Consider the following 20844-nt stretch of genomic DNA (forward strand, 5'->3'; position numbering starts at 1 on the left):
AGAGAGAGAGGTCTTCCACTACTGGTTCACTCCCCAGTTGGCTGCAATGGCCGGAGGTGAGTCAATCTGAAGCCAGGAGCCAGGAACCAAAAACTTCTTCCGAGTCTCCCACACGGGTGCAGGCGCCCAAGGACCCGGGCCATCTTCTACTGATTTCCCAGGCCATAGCAGAGAGCCAGGTAGGAAGTGGAGCAGCCAGGACACGAACCAAAGCACATATGGGATGCCGGCACCGCAGACAGCGGCTTTACCCACTCCACCACAGCACTGCACCACCCCAAGTACTTTTATTGTTCTTCCAGACTGTACCTAAAGAGCAAATGCCAGTCACCTTTTCACCCACTTGAACCGTACGAGAATTCACAGCCATCCTGGGTATAACACGGTACTGTGCTGGGGAAACACGGCACCCACAGTCACAGAGAGACATGTGCAAGCCCTGGAGGCCTGGTGTTGGGAGCCCTCACCAAAGGGAGACTCACAGAGCGCGCTCTGAATCAGGAAGGTGCCAGATCCAGCTCTGACCGTCTCTGTGAGCCAAGTTCTAGGGCCACCCAGCCGAGCCCATTCACACGGGGACAGCTGCCACGCAGACCACACAGCCCCAGAGCCAGAAGTCTTCACAGTGTTGTACCGACAGTCACAGAAGACACGTAACACGGGAAGACCCGGGAAATACCTGAACAACGTCCAACTGTATTCCGAGACTTCTCCCTTTGTCCCTTCCGTCCCAGGAGAAAACGAAGGTGCTTTATCTGTTCCATCAACCATCCGCAGAGCCAATCCCCCACCCCCAGAAATTAGAAGGAAGTTGAGGCTGGGGCCATTGTCCTTCCCAGTCCTCACCAAGCAGCTACAGACTCTCCCAGCTTCAGGTCAGCTGCCTCCTGCCAGCTACGCCAGACTCACCTGGATTTTCTCGGCTTCGACGGCTGGCGCCGGGCGCACTTCCTGCCCCGATCCCTCCTCCTGGGTTGCTTTCTCAGAGGTGCTGGGTGCCTCCTGGGTCCCCGGAGTTGGCGGGTCAGAGGGCTGGGATTTCGTTCTCATGCTTCCGGGGAATTCTGCAGATTGAGCTTTTCTAAAGATAAACGAAAGTGAAATGATCTAAAACACTCTTGCACGTGGGCGGAATTTCCAACGCAGAGGTCCACCTTCAAATTACGTGAAAAACACCAACAGGCCATGTTTTATACATCAAGCCCTCGGTGCTTCAGAGTCATCAATTAAATTCTCATAGGAGGAGGCTGGTGCTGCGGCTCACTAGGCTAATCCTCCCCCTGCGGCGCCGGCACACCGGGTTCTAGTCCCGGTTGGGGCGCCGGATTCTGTCCCGGTTGCTCCTCTTCCAGTCCAGCTCTCTGCTATGGCTTGGGAAAGCAGAAGATGGCCCGAGTCCTTGGGCCCCTGCATGGGAAACCCGGAAGAAGCTCCTGACTCCTGGCTTCGGATCGGTGCAGCTCTGGTCATTGAGGCCAATTGGGGAGTGAACCAGCGGATGGAAGACCTCTCTCTCTCTCTCTCTCTCTCTGCCTCTGCTTCTCTCGCTGTGTAACTCTTTCAAGTAAAATAAATAAACTTTTAAAAAAGGAAAAGAAAAAAAAGAAACCCCTCCTCCTGCCTGTGCAGTAAGGCTTAGACTCCTAGTCTGCTCTTCCTTGGGGCTCAGCCCCTGAGTCCCCAAACACCTGGAGAACTCACGTTCCCCCGAGAACCCCTCACACTCGAGGCGGGGCTGTCTCACGCCCTCGGCCTGCACCTCCCTTCCTGGCCTGCTGTCCTGAAAAGCTCTACTGCTCTTTCCAGGCTCAGCTCCGATTTCACCTCCTCTGTGCACGAGAACCAGAGGCTAATCCTCTGCCGGCACCTTAATTACAGCCCGCTTCCCAGCCCCTGCTGGCAGCAGGGGGTTGGGTAAAGGCCCGGTTCTCCCCGACACCATCTTTTAAAGGGCCTGGCTTCCCCATCACTCCAGTCTAAGCCATCTTCCTGTCTGAAGCCTCAGGCTTCAGTGGTCTGCTCAAGGCCTTGCCTGGAAGATCCTTGATGCCCAGCTGTGTGGACCTGCACTGCCCTGACCATCAGCAGGGAGTGGACACCCACGAAGGTCAGGGCTGGAGGCTTCGGGGTGAGGCAGCGGGCTTGGCAGTGACCCTCGTGGGGATGCCGGGAATTGGTGAAGGTGCCCAGGGTGACACCTGTTACCTCCAGGCCCACTGCCCTCTCCCACCGGATGCTGTGAGCCCGGCTGGTCTCCTACCTGAGCTGCTCGGCGTCCCGCTCGGCTTGCAGCCGCGCCCGCTCCGCAACAATCTGGTTGCACAGCACATCGTAGGGCGTGTCCAGGTGGTGCTCGCCCATCACCCACACCCAGACTTCCTTATCGGCTCCCAGTCTCCAGTGCACAGATTTGCCGTTCTCTGCAAATGCAACAGCCGTCAGCTTGAGCAAACATCTGGGGTCATGCATTCCTCTGTCCACGTCACTGAACCACTGAGAGTCCTTGGGGAGCAAACGAGCTCAAGCACTCGCAACTGCCCTGGCATGAGTGGCACTCACGGGTGGCAGTGAGTGGGGACTGCCATGGTCACGGCTGTTTAGACCTCTGGTAGGGGCTGGCGCTGTGGCATAGCAGGTAAAGCTGCCGCCTGCAGTGCTGGAATCCCATATGGGCGCCAGTTTGAGTCTCGGCTGCTCCACTTCTGAACCAGCTCTCTGCTATGGCCTGGGAAAGCAGTAGAAGATGTCCCAAGGCCTTGGGCCCCTGCACCTCCGTGGGAAACCAGGAAGAAGCTCCTGGCTCCTGGCTTCGGATCAGCGCAGCTCCAACCATTGCAGCCATCTGGCAAGTGAACCAACGGATGAAAGACCTCTCTCTCTCTCTCCCTCTTCCTCTCTGAAACTCTGCCTTTCAAATAAATAAAATAAATCTTAAAAAAAAGACCTCTGAGCATGACTTCTCCATGTGTCTACTCTGTACCCAAGGAAGCAGGGATGGGAAGAAAGCACTCGCTGTTCAGGTTATCACCAAAACCTCAAGTCCTGGAGATTTTTCCCTGTACCACAGAACAGCACAGCTGCCCGAGAGTCTGGGGTCTCCAGCGTCCTGACTGGTTTTGCAGCATCTGAGGCTTGGGCCACCTGACATTCGAATCTAGCCCTGTCCCCTACTGGCTGGGTGGCTTGGATAAATCCAGCAATTTCCTCACATGCAAACAAAGCATACCAAAGTGTGTGCAGGCAGCAGGCCGGCCAGGGACGCCACGCCTGCCCCGGCCCCCTGTCTCCCGGGGCAGGAGTTCAGCAGGGTGATACAGAGAGCTCCTCCAGTAACCCTGTTCACGGCTCCTGTTACACTCTGGCTGCCGAGCTCCTGAAAGACGGCCACTCAGGCGGCCCTCCCTTGAACCCGGGGAGGGTGCAGGGTAGCCAGGAGGGGCTGAGAGGCACAGTTCCCAAGAACCCAGACTCCTGGTGGGGAGTGGCCCGCAGCTGGTCTGGGCAAGACTGCACACCAGTCAGTAGGGCTGGGTGTGTGCCACTGGGCACTGGTAGTTGGATGAGCTCAGCTGTGCTGTTCGGGTTGGAAACCCACCGAGGGCTCTGCCTTGTCCCCTTACACGAACTGCAAGAGCACCTATGAGACTGTCTCCGTATAGGGTATGGCTGGCCCACTTCCCCACCCACTGTGAGGGCTGGGACATGGGGAGGGGGCTGTCCCATCTTAGACTGCACACTGCCAGAACTGGGAGCCAAAATAACTCTTTGCTTTATGAAGTCAGCCTGCTCGAAGGTTCGTTGTAGTGGGGAGAGACTGACCAACGCACTCAGGACGCATTACTAAACTGGCTGCTCAAACCCAGACTCGTTCTTTATGCTGGCGTTATCATCTCAGTGCCAGGGACACTTCCCGCAGCATAAGAAAGTGAGAGAGAGAAAACAGGAGTTGGGGGAGAGACTCGGACATGGGGGATGAGCAGTCTCAAGATTCGACTGTAGCATCCGGAGAGACACTGGCCTGACACTGTTTCCCCAAGAACAGGGACAGTGGCACCTGATGAGGCGGGAAGGCGATCCCCAGCGGGGGAGGGACCCTGGCACTGGCCCGGGCGAGCTCTAGCTCTGAGCGCTTCATTAACCTTAGAAAGCCGTCAGACCCCATAAAACTCCCTTTATCACACCCTCCAGGGCAGCTAATCATATTTTCATGATGTCCATCACTCACTCTTCCCAGCAGGAAGACACCTGAGAGGATGCAGGCAGAGAGCCAGGGGAGGCGAGAGAAGGCCTGGCAGTCCCAGCCGTGCACCAAGGCGGCCCAGGCCCTCAGCCCTAACCCAGCTGCCAAGGAGTTCTGCAGCAGCGCCCTCGGGGGAAGAAGGCTTTGCTGTGCTCGGGACTGGGCAGAGAAACCTCGGAATTGCACTGGACTGCACAGGGCTGGGAAACCAAGAGCAGAGGAGAGAGGTGAAGGAGAGGACCAGAGAATGTGGCGTGTGGGGAGAAGAGAATGAGCAGCCTGGGACAAGAAGAAAGAGCTGTAGATGCCGAATGTCGGACCCAGCCAGGGGCTCCGCAATGGGCAGGGTGGCCCTGGCGACCATCTCAGCTCTGAGTGCTCCTGGGCCCCCCGTGGGCTCTGAAACGGACCCAGAAAGCAGAGGCTGCAGGAGCTTCCAGGGCGCCACACAGCTCCCGGAAGCTGGAGACGGTGGCGGGGGGGGATGTCACTGGAGTGCGATGGGTGTGAGCCCCGCTATCCTCAGCCTGCCGCCGTGACCAGGAAACGCCTCTGAAGGCCTTCGTTGTCGAGGCAGACTTTCTCCTAGGAAGCAGACGCTGGGCTAGGTGCTGCAGCTCCCAAAGGGATGGAAGGAATCGGGCCGCTGCCCTGCAAGTGACCGGGAGCCCAGGAGAGAAAGAGCCAGGCGGCAGGTGGCGGGCTTCAGGCACTGCTACTGCACCAGGGCAGCTGCAGGTGGACATGTGGTGTCAGCTCTCCTGCCCCCAGAGAGCCTGCCCCCAGTGGTAGCAGGCAGGTGCTGAGCAATTCGCTAATCACAAAGTGGAAGGGGGCATGTTCAAGGCAAGCCACGGAACACACATCACAGCCACAGGGGACGGCTATGCCATCCAGTGAGCATTCCGAGGACGGACACACAGTTTTGGAAGGACAGAGGGAAAATAAGAAGTAGATAAACAGAGAGGAAGCGGGTTTGATGCTGGACACAGGGAAGATGACAAATGAGAGGTTGGGGAGGAAGAAATGGGTCTTGGCCAGAGCCGAAAGGGGCACCGGGAGCCTCCTGGACGCATGTGGCACGGGTGGAAGCTGTGCCGGGAGAGCAGAGGGCCACACAGCACAGTGCTGGCTGAGGGATCCCAATGCAGGCCCCGGTACCGCACTTAAGCCACAAAGCGGGATGAAATCACAGCCAGCGAGAACCCACGCTGCCTCCTTAACAAGACTGGAGGAGCCGGAGTGTGGCCAATGTGGCCCCAGTCACAGCACGTGGGTTCCACCCGGCTTTGGCTCCTGACTCCAGCCTGCTGGCAGTGCAGATCCCGGGAGGCAGCAGCCGCCGCCGACTCCAGGGACTGTGTCCCTGCCACCCATGTGGGAGACCAGGATTGGGTGTCCAGCTTCCAGCACCAGCCCGGCCCAACGCATGCTGAAGCAGGCATCTGGGGAGGGAACGAGCAGATGAACCAGCTCCTCTCTGTCCACAAGATACAACGGCGCTGAAGTCTCGCCTCACAGGCCTGTTAGATGACCACTGCTCAGAAGGCTTGGGCCCCCTCCTTTAGCTGAGCTTCCGACCGTGAGCGTGTGTTGCTGAGCAGGCAGAGCCAGGACCAGGAAAGGGACTTTGGAGGCTCTATGTCACGGAGCTATGTCGGGCGGATCAGCGCAGGAAGAGGGTGACACTGCGTAACCAGGTCCTACACGGTGCAGAGGCGGTGCAGGAATGCTCAGGTGGCTCAACTCAAGGAAGGCGTCAAGGACAGCGCCAGGATTTCTAATTAGGAGAACAGTGAAGTGAGGCTGGGCAGAAATAGTGACGTTAACAAAATAAAGGTTGGGGCCAGTGCTGTGGCACAGTGGGCTAAGCCTCCACCTGCAGTGCAGGCATCCCATATGGGTGCCGATTCTAGTCCCGGCTGTTCCTCTTCCGATCCAGCTCTCTGCTGTGGCCTGGGAGGGCAGTAGGAGATGGCCCAAATGCTTAGGCCCCTGCACCCATGTGGGAGACCTGGAAGAAGCTCCTGGCTCCTGGCTTTGGCTCTGTGCAGCTCCAGCCGTTGCAGCCTTTTGGAGACTGAACCAGCAGACGGAAGATTCTCTCCCTCTCTTTTTCTCTCTCTCTCTCTCTAACTCTGTCTCTCAAATAAATAAAAATCTTCTCAAACATAAAGGAAATGGAACAAAAATATCTGTTTATTTTCATCTTCCAAAAGCTCATGAAAAAAATGTGTTTTATAAGAAAAGCAATCCTCTGCCTGCGGCACCAACATCCCTTATGGGCACGGGGTTCTAGTTCTGGTTGCTTCTCTTCCAGTCCAGCTCTCTGCTGTGGCCCAGGAGGGCAGTGGAGGATGGCCCAAGTGCTTGGGCCCCTGCACCCACATGGGAGACCAGGAGGGAGCACCTGGCTCCTGGCTTCGGATCGGCACAGCTCCGGCCGTGGCGGATATTTGGGGGTTGAACCAATGGAAGGAAGACCTTTCTCTCTGTCTGTCTAGAGAGACAGTGAGAGCACTGTCTATAACTCTACCTGTCAAATAAATTTAAAAAAAGAAAGAAAGAAAAACTGTGCATGGATTTCCATTTTTGTGCACCAGATAAATGTATCTTTTAAGTCCATTTTCCATGAAGCGACTGACATTCCCCTATGGGCAGGATTTATAGCTGGCTTGGAAGGGGAGAGAGTAAGAAGGCCAAGGAGCCAGCTGAGGCAATGGTGGACAGAGGGGTGCAGAAAACAGAGAAGTGTGGGCAGGGAGACGAGAGGAGCTCCAGCCTGGTCAGAGGAAAGGTGAAACGGAAAAGCATAGAACCACACTCTGTCTCCAGTGAACTTTTTAAACTGAAAAACAGAGAGACATAGACAGAGATCTTCCATCTGCTGGTTCACTCCCCTTATATCTGCAACAGCCAGGGCTGGGCCAGGCCAAAGTCAGGAGACAGGTACTCCATCCAGGGCTATCACATGGGTGGCAAGGACACATCACTTGCTGCCTCCCAGGGTGCGGATTAGCAGGAAGCTGGAATCGGAAGTGGAGCCAGGACTTGAACCCAGACACTGTGATGTGGGATGCGGGGGGCCCAAGTGGACGCTACCCTGCTGTGCCAAGCACCCGTCCCCAGCCGGTGCACCTCTTCAAGTAAAGTAAATGAGGCATGCACTATAGCATTTCACCATTTAATATCGCCCAGCATCCTGTATTTTCTTCTACTGCTCCTTAAAGGGAGACACATTCTTTAATCAGAGGACAGTGAGAAAAGATGTCTCCCCTACCCCAAGTTCCTCAGTCACATTCTTATGCCACAGGAAACTTCATGTTTGCCATCTTCGGGAGTCTTCTGGAAAAGTTTTTCTAGAGCAACTGTTCTAGAAAAGTGGGTCAGCCTGACTCGGCACCACAGCACCAAGAGCAGCAGACAGAGACACAGAGCAGCACCTCCTGTGGCAGAGGAGTGTTCTTCATATCTGAGAGTCCCCCGCTCGGGGCCACGTATACAACTTACACGGAGGCAGTGCTGACGTGACACCCCGTCTTTACCCCAGTCCTCCGTGACAGCTTCCTGCTGTTCACCTGCCTGCCACATTGGGCCTGCCCCTTGCAGGGGTCCAGCAGGCATCTGGGAGGCTCACCCACGGAGGTGCCATGGACCCTCCTGGGCGGATGCCACCCTTCGGGAAGCCAGCACCTGCTCTGGGCCGTGGCTAGGTCCTAACAGGACCACTACTGAGCAAGCTGTGTGAGGGGAAGAGAGAGAGGTGTGCAGTCCACCCCCACACGGGTAAGGCCAAGGCCCCAGTGAACAGCAGCCGGCAGAGAACAGCAGCGCCCTCCAATGGCGGGCCCAGGACCTGGCAACAAATTGATGTCCAACAGTTGTCCCTGGGAATCAGAGGTGGGCTCCAGGACCCCCTGTGGGCTCCTCAAGTCCTTTCTACAAGACAGAGTAGCATTTGCATACAACCTTCACAATCTCCCCATGTACCTCAAGTCAGCTCTCAGTTACTCAGAATACCTGATACAGCAGGTAGGTGGGAAGAATCACTATATTCCTAAAGTTGTACTTACAAAATTTGTATTCATTAAATAAAAGGTTTCTTTGGGGAAAAATATCTAATACAATGTGAACGCCATGTAAATAATTGTTATACAGTTTTATAAGGAAGTTTATTTAGGAAGTTAAGGGGAAAAGTCTGCATGGGCTCAGCACAAAGGCATTTTTTGAAAACTGTTTTAAAAAAAGATGCATATATTTATTTGAAAGGTAGAGTGACAGAGAGAGAAATATCTTCCAAATGCTGGTTCACTCCTCAATTGGCTACAATGGCCAGGGCTGAGCCAGGCCAAAGCCAGGAGCCAGGAGCTGCATCTGACTCTCCCACGTGGGTGCAGGAGCCCAAGTTCTTGGACCATCATCTGCTTGTCTCCCAGATGCATCAGCAGGAAGCTGGTTTGGAAGCAGAGTACCCAGGACTTGCATGGGCACTCTGATATAGGACCCACAACGCCTGCCCCTTCCAAATCTCTCTGATCTGGGCTGGCTGCATCCTGAAATGCAAAACTGACGGATGTGGGGGGCTGGCTATAAACACATGGGGGTCTCATCAGGGTCTCCGGGTTGTTAAAATGTCCCTTTACCTCCACGAACTGCTGCCTCAACGTCCCGAGTATCTTCCATCACTCTGGCCTCTGCTGTGGCAACCACCCTCCCCACACTTGATCCAGAAACCAGAAGGCCATGGTAGGAGCTTCCAGACTCTGGTGCTGTGGCAGTGTCTCTTCCGGCCAGCTGACGCTATGGCATATCTGCCATCAGATACCCGCCCAGGCCATTACTCTTCCTGTTTTAGGAGGAAAATCAGGCTCAGGGGGAGTTAAGTAACTTGCACACAATCACAGAACTAGTGAAATCGAGACCAGAATTCCAAGCCAGGCCATGTGACAGCAAACCCGTGACCAGGGCAGCTTTATGCCGTGTGGTCCAAAGAGAAACATTTGGGGAGTGAAAGGGAACCAACCCAAAGGGATGCTGGGATAGCAGAGGGCAGCAGGACCTGGACGAAGCAGGGCCCCCAGAGAGCAGAGCCAGCCCATGCCTGTAGCTGATAAAGGCCTAGGCCCACATCCACAGGACTTCCTGGTGAGACTTATGACTGGGGCTCTCCCAGTACAAGGGTATAGAAAAAAAGGACAAGTTTGTGTTTGATGCAAAAAAAAAAAAATGAAATTCATGCAGAGTTTTTTCATAAGGCACATTGGCCATGAGCCTTTTGAAGACCCCTTATAGAGGGGAGTACCAAAGCAGAAGTGTTGGCTGGAGGCCAGCGCCGCGGCTCACTAGGCTAATCCTCCGCCTTGCGGTGCCAGCACTCCGGGTTCTAGTCCAGGTCGGGGCGCCGGATTCTGTCCCGGTTGCCCCTCTTCCAGGACAGCTCTCTGCTGTGGCCAGGGAGTGCAGTGGAGGATGGCCCAAGTGCTTGGGCGCTGCACCCCATGGGAGACCAGGAGAAGTACCTGGCTCCTGCCTTCGGATAGGCGCGGTGCGCTGGCCGCAGCGCGCCAGCCGTGGCGGCCATTGGAGGGTGAACCAATGGCAAAAGAGGAAGACCTTTCTTTCTGTCTCTCTCTCTCACTGTCCACTCTGCCTGCCAAAAAAAAAAAAAAAAAAAGAAGTGTTGGCTGAATCCAGGGCTAAGGGGAGGGAGAGGAAGGCAGAGCCCGGTGCTCTGTGTGGCAGAGAGCACAGGGAGACCTCGAAGCTCAGAATTAGACACAGATGCGGGCCAGGAGAGGCAAGGTCAGGACGCAGGCCAGGAGAAGCGGGCTCAGGACAGACGTGGAGCTGAGCGAATCTGAGTTCAAATCCCACCTCCACCACCGACGTCTCTATGGGTGCATCCTCATTTGGAAGAACAAGAGAGACAGCATTATCTCACTGGCTTCTTGCAAGTCACTGAATGACAGCTGTGCTTCTGCCGGCACATCCAGCAGCCCTGTCCCCGCCGCTGGTACTGGGAAAGCAATGGAGAGGGCGGGTGGCAGGTGGAGTTGAATCTACAGATGCAATCCCTAATCCCTGGGTGAGCAGGTCAGGGCGCCGCCAGGGTGACCGGGCACAGGGCAGTGTCACCAATCATGACTGGGAGTGAGAGGCAGGGCCTGGGCGTGGTGAGGAAAGTGGGGTAAGGCTGCAAAATCTGGTTCAGCACCAAGTTCCCAGGGCTTACCAGAGACCAGAGCTCGGGGGAGTGGTCAGGGTGGCCATGGAGGTTTGAGAGAGCATCATTCAGCCTCAAGAGGAAGAACAGCTGCCCCAGAGAGGGAATGCAGATTCTCAACCTCAACCCAGGCCCCGTGAAGCCCTGGGCATCTATGGGTCAGCTGTGAACCTCAGTCACACAGCAAATCTGGGCTGGGTGCGCTGTGCGAGGTTCGTACTCTCAAGTAAATCTGCAAAGCAATCTGATGCCTCTCCTAGCTGACCTCAACATTGCAAACCCCCTATGCCAAGGGAGGCACTGACTTCCCGGAGCCAGCAGTGGGGCCACCGCCAGTCTCACTAGGCAGTGGTTCAGGAAGAAAAGCAGGGGGACGTAGATGCCGCTTGTGGCACAAACCAGCGGCTTTCTCAGTGACTCCCTGGCTCCTGACTTCCTCCTGGCCTGGCCCTGGCCATTGTGGCCGTCTGGGGAGTGAATCAGTAGATGGAAGATCCTCTCTCTTTCCTACCACCCCCGCCTTTCAAGTAAATACATTTTAAATATAAAATAAAAGCTGGCTGGGGCCAGTCTTACGTCTGCAGCAGTGCTGTCCTGTGGGTTATGGATGTGAGACACATCAGTCATGAGAACTCTTCAGTGAGCACATTCAAGGTCAAATACAGCATGAAGTCAACTTGAACAATTTATGTTCTCCAAGATATACAAAGTACCATTTCAACACACAATTGATGTACAGCTGTTTCAAGTGGTGTTTTACTTCCCTTGCACCTAGAGCTCACTTCAGTCCAGACCAGCCTCACATCACGTGCTCGGCAGCCACATGTGGCCGGCGGCCACTACAACAGACAATGCCTTGTGAGGCCTCTGTTTACCCCACGGCAAGCACAGCAGGTCCTGAACCCCACCCTAAGAACCCCATGTCCCCACTGCAGAAACCAGAAGTGACCTGAGGTGGTCCTGGGTTGAATCTTTGCAGCCCCCTCCTGCTTTGCAGGCCTGGTGTAAGAGTGACAAGCTCCTGGGATACGCACGAGGTGACATCCGTGACACCTTCTGCAAACTCACCACGGTGATCTGCACATTTACAAAGAAACAACACAGACAGCCCTGAAGACTCCACCTCCAACTGTCTCTGGCTGTAGCTGCCAAGGCCAAGCGAGCCGAGAGAGAGGGGCCGGCGCTGGTGCTACGGCACAGCAGGTTAAGCTGATGCCTGGGACGCCAGCATCCCATATGGGTGCTGGTTCCTCTCCCAGGTGCTCCACTTCTCACCCAGCTCTCTGCTACTGCACCTAGGAAAGCAGCAGAAGGCAGACCAAGTGCTGGGGCCCCCTGCCACCCATATGGGAGACCTTGCAGAAGCTCTGGCTCCTGGCTTCGGCCTGGCCCTGCCCTAGCCACTGAGGACATTTAGGGAATGAACCAGCAGATGGAAAACCTCTCTCTCTCTTTCCCTCTCCCTCTCTCTGTCACTCTGCCTTTCAAATAAATAAATAATAAAAAAATGAATTAGAAGTGAGGTGTATTAGGAGAGAAGATAAACTTTTGACATGAAATACTAAGAATCTTCATTATGTGTATTAGCACACTTTTCCCATAATCATGTAACTGATAAAATAATCTAGGTTTTCTGAGAGGTAGGTTCAAAATTCTACAAAGGAAGAACTTAGGCAAAGAAGCTAAAATTACTGGGCTGGTGTAGTACAGTGAATTACACTCCACGTACAATAACAGCATCCCATATCAGCGCCAGTTCAGGTCCTGACTGCTCCACTTCCAATCCAGCTCCCTGCTAATGCACCTTGGAAAGCAGCAGAGGACGGCTCAAGTGCTTGGTCCCCTGCCACCCATGTGGGAGACATGGATGAAATTCTTGGCTTCTGGTTTCGGCCTGGATCAGCTCCGGCTGTTGCAGCCAATTGGAGAATGAACCAGTGGATGGAAGATCTCTCTCTCTCTCTCTCTCTCTCATTTTCTCTCTCCCCTTCGCCCCCTTCTCTATCATTCTGCCTTTCAAATAAATAAATGAATAATATTTTAAAAAAAGAAACAAAGATTACTGTCTTAAGTCCTCACAAGAGACCAATCCAGCCAACATGAGAAGCCCAGCATCTATCAGGTGTGGGATGCTGACTTCAAGGGCCGGAGCCTTGCAGCCCTCATCAGCCTCCAGTCACAGGCACACTACTACAAGCGTACTGCAAATAAATCATTTTGCAAAAGATAAATTTGTTTTGGCACACACACACAAAAATCCTGTGAAATCCCTGCCCAGGTTTTTCATAACACACATTTTCAATGAGCTTTCTAAAGATCTTTTGTATGCACGGACTTCAAGAAATTCTCGCAGCAAAATAAATGTATCCCTTAAGTCCACCTTAACAGAAGCATTTTGAAGGATGCTCATTTATTCTGCTCACAATGGAGGTGATCCCCAGAAGAGATCTGGCTAAGGAACGCAAGGAGCTGGGCAAACACCTCGGAAAAACAAAAGGCTTTTGCTAGGGCAGGTATTTGGAACGCTGCTGGAAAGCCCACCTCTCATACCAAGAGCCTGGGCTCCCATTCCAGCTCCACGCCTGATTCCAGTCCCTGGCAGGCCCCAAGAAGCAGCAGATGATGGCTCACGTGGCTGAGTCCCCCTCACTCACATGGGAGACCTACACTGACTTCCGGCTTTGGCCTGGTCCAGCCCTGGCTGTTCCAGGCACTTAAGGATAAAGCACTGGATGGGAAATATCTCTGCCTCTAGTTTCTAATACGTAATTTAAAACAAAAGGATTATTCTTCAGCTGAGACGTGCTACTCATTGAAGAAACAACTCTATTCTAAATAGTGTGGAGTAACGTGAAATCCAACAGATCTAGCGGTCTAAGAGGCTTCAAAAACTTTCTGAGAAGTGGAGTCTCAAGTATGAGTTTATTTGGTACAAAAAATTTTCATGCAAAAAGCAAAAAATTTTTCACGGTGCATGGCAAATGCATATCATAAAAAAAAACGATGGGTTTCAAACTTTGTTTTGTACTGAAATAAACTCACTTTTAGTTCTATTAGTCCACAAACCCTTTGAATACTAAATAAGGCAATTAATGAGGATTTTACAAAAGTTTCTCCACTTCCAATCCAGCTCTCTGCTGTGGCCTGGGAAAGCAGTAGAAGATGGCCCAAGTCTTTGGGCCCCTGCACCCACGTGGGAGACCTGGAAGAATCTCCTAGCTCCTGGCTTCGGATCAGCGCAGCTCCGGCCTTTGAGGCCAACTGGGGGGTGAACCATTGGATAAAAGACCTCTCTCTCTCTCTCTCTCTGCCTCTCCTCTCTCTGTGTAACTCTTTCAAACAAATAAATATTTAAAAAAAAAACATAGTGTTCATCAAAGCACATGGCAGTGTCTGAAGCACCACATTGCTAATAAACAGCTGATGTTGACAAAAACAATAATAAGTGAAGTATTCCTTAGCATTATGAAGGCTTCATTAAGAAGCAGTTTTAATAAAGGCAGCGTTAAGTTAAGTTAAGTTAAAGGTCACTGAACCAACTTCCTCTCCCAAGCACACAAGTGAGATTCATTTTCTCAACCTCACAAGCCTGCAAAGATCTTATCAAACGTTATTCTTCCCTGGCTTAATGAAAAATGAGAAGAAACTGCCCTGGAATGCCTTCGTAAGCGACCCTGAAAATGGCTTTGTTTGTTAACCGCTTTGGGGTTCGTCCTCAGCAGAGCGTGTGCTGGGATGGGGCGTGCAGACGGACACACAGCAGAGCGGTTCACCCGCTGCTCCCCGTCTGTGCAGGTCAGTGTTCACCGGTCGGTGCCCCCTCCATGGTCTCAAAGAACCAAAGACCCCTCTCAACGTGCCAGGGACTCCTCTGGTGTGAGGAAGTACTCCTACATCCGAGCACTTGACTCCCACTAAAAAACAAACAGGACATCACAAGTCCTCTTTGTTGTAGCTCCTTAGATTTTAACAGGGAGCATTCCTGAAACAGAAAAAGACAGCTCGCACGGCTGACCCAAGAACTCTGTGCTCTGCCAAGCCAAAAGGCACCTCCAGCAGACAGGGGAGCAGCAACCTTCCTCCCACCAGCAGGTCAGGCCCCGGAGCTGACCTGTCCTTCGGCCCCTGGTCAACAAACAGCCTGAGTGACCGCATGGAAAACGCCGCGCCTGTGAGTAGCCTACAGGTCAGCAAAGCTCTCTTTCAGGATCCGTCCACCACCCTGCACCCGGCCTGCGCGTGCTGGCGTGAGGGTGCCAGAGCGGCCAGCAGCCAGGCCTACCACGGCGCGGCTGGGCTCACCTTTCCTGGGTCTGGGTGTCACGGGCAAGGCCTCCTTCTTTTCCAGCGCCGCTTCTCTCTCTTTCCACCGCCGGATCTGCTCCTCCCTCATCTTGAAGAACAGGATCTGCTTCTGCTCCTCGCTCAGCTCGGCCAGCAGATCGGGATCTATGTACATCTCCGAGAGTATCTGTTTCAGCATCTTGGCGCTTCTGGAGTCTTTTACAAAACCCGCGGCCAAAGTTCCTGAACGTGGCCTGCAGATGCGGTGCCGGGTGCACCTCAAGGACTCCCAGGGGCGCACGTGGCCTGGTGATCACGGAGGACTGGGAGGGTAACTCAGCAAACCGGCTCCTGGGCCGTGGCACCAAACATCCTGTTCAAAACGCCTCTCGCCAAACCTGCAAAGAGCAAGCATGGGCTTCTGCATAAACCTTGGAGGAAATTCAGTATCACTTTTCACTTCTTGGCCGGGGGGTGGAGGTAGGGGTTGAGAAACCTCCAAGCAAGTTTCAGAGTTTGTGCAACGTCGATCCCATCCCATAATTTCCAAAGGCACTCTATAAAAAACAACACAACAACAACAACAACAACAACCACCCTAACTTTTTACAGGCCAATCTCAGGAAAATAAAAAAAAAATTTTTAAATTTTAAAAAAACAAACAGAGGTTTGGCCTTCTCCCAACCACACAGACATATTATTAGCTCAAAACCTAGCAAACCACCAACTGATGGCTAAAAAAAAGCATAACAGGAAAAAAAAAATGGGGGAGGCAGGAAGAAATTAAAAGGCTCTTTCCATACAACCTATTTCAAAAGAAAATACCATGTTTGAGATTTCACAGTTACGGATTCCAAACCAAACCAAACCAGAGCCATGCTCGGGGAACAAAAAAGAATAAAAAGGTGACCACCATGCAACTTTGACATGTTCCCTTCAAAGCAGCACTTAAGAACACCATCATGTATTTGTCCTTTCACACTAAGACAGTGCAATTTCCAGTCGACCTATGAGGGCTGTGGAAACAGCAGGTGCAGCAGAGAACACCCAAGCACCTCCTGGGAGGTCCCTGGGTTTAAATGTGCCTTTCCCAGACACCTCCCTTCACAGAATCTACGACCTGCGAAATACAGAGGCCCTGAGGTTCCTCACACAGGCCTTTGATTTCTAAAATGCGAGAGAAGGTGACTTTAGAATGAAGCCATGCACTTGGGCACACACAGAGGGGTGGGGGTGGCAACTCCACCAAGGTCTTCCATGCTGTTTACACATTTCCATTTGGCTGAATGTTTTAGAAAGATGCCAAGCCTTCATAATTTTATAACTAGAAAGAAATTATTATTCTGAGGGAGAAAAGGGACTTTGTTTCAATATAGCAGGATATGCAAAATCTTACTATAGTTTTTCAGGGTCATTGATGTTCTAGATAACTGGGTGCTTACCATGCCTCTGTAATCGCACCTGCTAACCACACCCTCTCAGATTATCTGGTTCCTCCATGGTAAGTTCAAATACTCGTAAACTTTAGACTAATAACTTAACCCTATCACAGCCACAATGGTTTGCGTTCCTCTTATTCTCTTCCCTGCCACGCGTGATGCTGGAGCTTCGTGTACCTGTCACCACCCGGAATCCCTGGCAGCGTCCCCCGGCCTCCTCTTCCTCACCAAGCGGCTTCCCAGCCCACACCAGTCCTTCCTGACAAGCATGCTAGGTGGCCAGGGTTTGCAGACACGACACTCAGATTCACCAACTGCTGGCTGTGTAGCCTGGCCATGTTGCAGCAACCGCTATTCTCACTGCAACCTACAATCTACTGCAGCTTTCAACTACCTGAATCCAGTGAAGCGAACATTCCATGAACAATTAACTGCAAGGAGGGTCCCTGACTCTAACTCCGGCAGGCACATCCCTCCCAGGTCCTTTGCTAACGTTGTGTCACCTCCTGGCTTTGAGGTGACCCTCCGAGGCTTTGGCCACAGAACTGCTGTCTTGCAACGATTTCTGCACTCTGATTCTAACAGCTTCTAAAGGTAGGGAAGCCAACTAAACCCACATCCTAGAGATGATACTCCTCAGGGCCGGCGCTGTGGTACAGCAGGTTAAAGCCACAGCCTGCAGTGCCGGCTTCCCATATGGGCACCAGTTCAAGTCATGGCTGCTCCTCTTCTGATCCAGCTCCCTGCTGATGAGCCTGGGAAAAAAACAGAGGATGGCCCAAGTCCTCTGCTGAGCCCTTGTACCCACGTGGGAGACCCGGAGGAAAATCCTGGCTCCCAGCTTCAGCCTGGCACAGCCCCAGCTGCTGTGGCTATCTGGGAAGTGAACCAGCGAATGGACGAGCTCTTTCTCTGTCTTTCAAATAATAAATATATCTGAGAGAGACAGAGAGAGAGAGAGAGGATACTCCTCCTCCAGGAAGGATTGGGCTGGCTCCAAGGCACTGGATTCCAGTGCTGGAGAGTGCACGGTCCAGTGCATGGTTCAGAACCCAGAGGGAAGACCTCTTGATATCCAGCCACCGACCTGCAGAGGGCAGAGCGCCAGCAGCCCAAGGGGTGAGGCTCCTGCTCTGACCATTTTGAATGGGGGCAGCCCTATCAAAAGGACGGCTAGACCCTCAGAACGAAAAGCCTGGAAGTGTAAGATTCACATTCTCTCTCCCCCCTCCCCCTGACACACCCCACCCTGTCCTCTTGATGGCAGAGCTACCGGGCACCCTGCATGCACTGACTCACTTCATCTGCCGGGAACCCATCACCAACCCCTTCTCAGGGAGGAAGCTGGGCCCAGGTCACCGGCTGGGAGGTGCAGAGCCGGGCCATCTGGCAGGAAAGTCTGCCCCCCGCTAGACTGCCCAACACAGGGGCCTGGTTTCTGAATTCATCTCGGCGAACCGTCAGGACACCATCCGGGCCTGCGGCAAGGGAAACGATGACCTAAAGGGGCCTAAGACGGGTGTCGCTCAGGGGCCGAAGCCCCACCCCTGTGGACAGCAGATGAGCTTTAGGGGAGAAGGGATCAGGTTTGAAAACACCCCATGGGGTCAAGCCTCCGCCTGCAGTGCGGGCATCCCATATGGGAGCCGGTTTGCATCCCGGCCGCTCCACTTCCGATCCAGCTCTCTGTGGTGGCCTGGGAAAGCAGTAGAAGATGGCCCACGTTCTTGGGCCCCTGCACCCATGTGGGAGACCTGGAAGAAGCTCCTGGCTCCTGGCTTCAGATGGGCACAACTCTGGCCACTGAGGCCATTTGGGGAATGAACCAGCAGATGGAAGACCTCTCTCTCTAATGTCTCTCTGAAACTCTGCCTCTCAAATAAATAAACAATCTTAAAAGAAAGAAAGAAAACCCGCACCCAGGAGAGGCAGCATGGACAGCGCTGTCAGCCATGCGCTCCTTGTCTGTGCTGGAGGATTTCCACCTGCCTGCACTGTCTGCCCTGCTCGCTCCCCAGCCGCTGGTTTTCCACACGCGCTGGGAGCCACAGGGCAGCCGGTGCAGCCCCTCTCTCGTGTGCAGAACTCAGGGCACGTCTGCGATGGCATCAAGCTCTTTCCATGTTTATGTGGCCTGGCTTTGCCTCCGGCCACCCACGTGGGTTTCCAGCAGGACCGTCAACCAGCCCACCCTCAGGGAAGGCGCCGACTTCCAGCTGAGGGTGAGCTGTTCATTCACACCAGCGTGAAGCAGCTTCACCCCACCAGGCTTGGGATGCCCACGGTGTGCTCACAGAAACCCACAGGGACCCCTGCCTGGCCTCCCAACCCTCCTTCTCCCGAGCTGGAGGACGTGGGGCTTCCTGGGACTCAGTTTCCCCAACCATGCAGTGTGCATGAATCTGCACCATGTAGCATGACCGAGCGTAAGGCTACAAAGCCAGGGAGAACCAGGGTACAGGAAACTGAATGGAGAAATCCACTCAGCAGGGGTTTTTCCCCGGGCACAAACGTTGCCAGCACTGATCCACACCCGAATGGCTCTCCTGGTCTGATAACACCAAGTGCAGGAAACTTCCGGCTGCTCAGGACCCAATAAAACGGAACTTCCCTCTTGAAAGGCAGGGGTGACCAGCCAGGAGCCCACCCCCTCGCTGCTGATTCCCGAAACCAGTTTCTTCAGGGCTTCTGGGCGGATCTGACCCGACTCTCACACTTTTCTCCCCAGTCACTGTTGTAGAACACAACCCTGCTTTTAACGACTCAGACCTAAACAAACCCAAAGACCTGGAAGACCGCTGAAATCCGCGTGGGCACGACATTGAGGTGGGCACGATTTACCTCTCACGTTAAAAATGCGGATGACTGTTTCCAAACAGCTCGCCCTGTTTTTTTTAGATCTTATTCAAGTTATCTCACCCCACCACCACCACCTGCAAAAGGGCTGTTTTTAAGGCTCACCGGGATTGCCAGGGCCGCCAGCACATTTTGGTAAAGTGTGTGAAGAGCCACCATTCTCGGGAATTTGAAATGATCGCATCCACGAATTTGCCCAGAAACACCCACTTGCGCGCCAGGTGGCTGCCCGCCTAATGTCTTTCCACGTATTTACTCTTTAAATTCACCTCACAAGTGCAAAGTAAGTGTGCCCAAGTCACTCCCATTCAACAAGCAGCCAAAAGCCACTTGGGGGAGGGGGTAAGGGCAAAGAGGGTGCAGCGCCCACGGCTTCTCTGAGACCCCCGGGAAGGCAGCGGCGACCCACACAGAAAACCTGCAAGGCGCCCCCTCGAGGGAGCACGGGGACAGCAGCTGGGGGTGCTGGGCGCCGCGACCCCACGTGAGGGCGTCCCGGGAAAGTTAGGGGCGCAGAGGGTCCCCATGGCCCTGCCCCTGAGGGTGACCCCGCCGGAAGCCCCGGACTCCCCTGTGCGCCCTCGGGCCCTCCCTCTCAGGGCGCCCCGGGACGCCGCGCACCCGGCCGCCGGCTCCGTCAGACACCGGACACCGGACACCCTACACCGCACGACCCCAGCCCCACGCGCCGGCCACCCCCGCCCTCAGCACCCACCTGTGCGCGGCCCTGGGCTCGCCGGCGCGCACGCCACGTCCAGCAGGGCGGCCCCGGGAGCTGTGGTGGAGGCGCGGGCTGGCGCGCGCGAGACGCCGAGGCCCGGGCGGAGCCCAGCTCCCGCCCCGCCGCCGCCGCCGCCGCGCCCACAGGCCGCTGAGTGACGGCCGGGCCGGGCGGTGCGCGAGGGCTCGGCCGCGGGCCTTCCCGCGCACGCACGCCGCGGCGCGGGGCCTGCAGGGGGCGGCCCTGCTCAGCCCCCACGGCCGGGTCCCGCGCGCCCCGCGACTCGCCGCTCTGCCTTGTCTCTTCTCGGGCACTTGTGCGGACAGGTGTGGCTCGGCGGGACGGGAAAGGAATGGTGGAGGCGACAGGGGCAGCAAAGGAAAGAAGCCAGGAGGAAGCTAGCACGGGTGGGGTGGCCGTGGTCTACAGAGTTGTGTGCGGGGAGAGCGGCGGCCTCCCCCGGAGAGGTGTGGGCAAAGGTGGCCGTGAGCCCCGGGTGTGCTCCACGCAGCCTGCCTGGCCCGCTCAGGAAGGCCAGGGAAGCAAGGTCCCCTTGCTACCCCACCCCATGCCCAGCTGCAGAAGGTGCTCACAGTTAGTGGGAGCTTGGAGCCGCAGGTTAGAGAACCAGGCATTGGCAGGAAACAACACCTGGGGATGCAGTGGTCATTCTAGCAGATAGAATTTCTGCTTTAAGGTGCTGACTGTGCAAACACATTGGCTCACATTCGTTCACACCACACACTGTAAACTCCAGCTTCTAACCGCGTCACACCTAAGCTATGGGTTTTGCCTCCTGTGTCACCTGGCCTCCAAGTCCCAATGATCCCCATCTCCTGCGACCCACAGTCTTGTGTAGCTTCCTTCCCATGAGGTCCCAGAGTTGCTCCTGGTGACCCACAGAAATGCAAAAGTAAGGATGCATTACTTCCAGGATTATACTAAAAAAACACCTGTGGCTTTTTAAATACTTGTTTATTTGAAAGGCATAGGGGGAGGGAGCGAGAGGGAATGTGGTGGGGAAGGAGAGATCTTCCATTTGCTGGTTTACTTACTCCCCAGTGGCTGGAGTTGGGTCAGG

General features: G+C 54.5%; 1 protein-coding gene across 3 annotated transcripts in view; it reads right to left on the reverse strand.

Moving 5' to 3' along the window:
• Positions 1-19915, reverse strand: part of SH2D4A (SH2 domain containing 4A) — a 55569-nt gene extending 35654 nt beyond the window's left edge. For 2 of the 3 annotated variants that reach the window (XM_051819905.3, XM_008267260.5), the window contains exons 1-4: positions 19758-19915; positions 14766-15145; positions 2261-2420; positions 910-1081 (exon numbers count right to left, since the gene is read on the reverse strand). In XM_051819905.3, the coding sequence (XP_051675865.1) occupies positions 910-1081; positions 2261-2420; positions 14766-14946 (513 nt within the window). In that variant the 5' untranslated portion in view covers positions 14947-15145; positions 19758-19915. The remainder of the gene's footprint in view (positions 1-909; positions 1082-2260; positions 2421-14765; positions 15146-19757) is intronic. The other variant, XM_089302855.1, reaches the window with a different exon arrangement.
• Between the last annotated feature and the right edge of the window lie 929 nt (positions 19916-20844).

The sequence above is a fragment of the Oryctolagus cuniculus genome, chromosome 8, assembly GCF_051225735.1.
Source record: "Oryctolagus cuniculus isolate XC-2025 breed Fujian yellow rabbit chromosome 8, ASM5122573v1, whole genome shotgun sequence".
Taxonomy (NCBI): Eukaryota; Metazoa; Chordata; class Mammalia; order Lagomorpha; family Leporidae; genus Oryctolagus; species Oryctolagus cuniculus.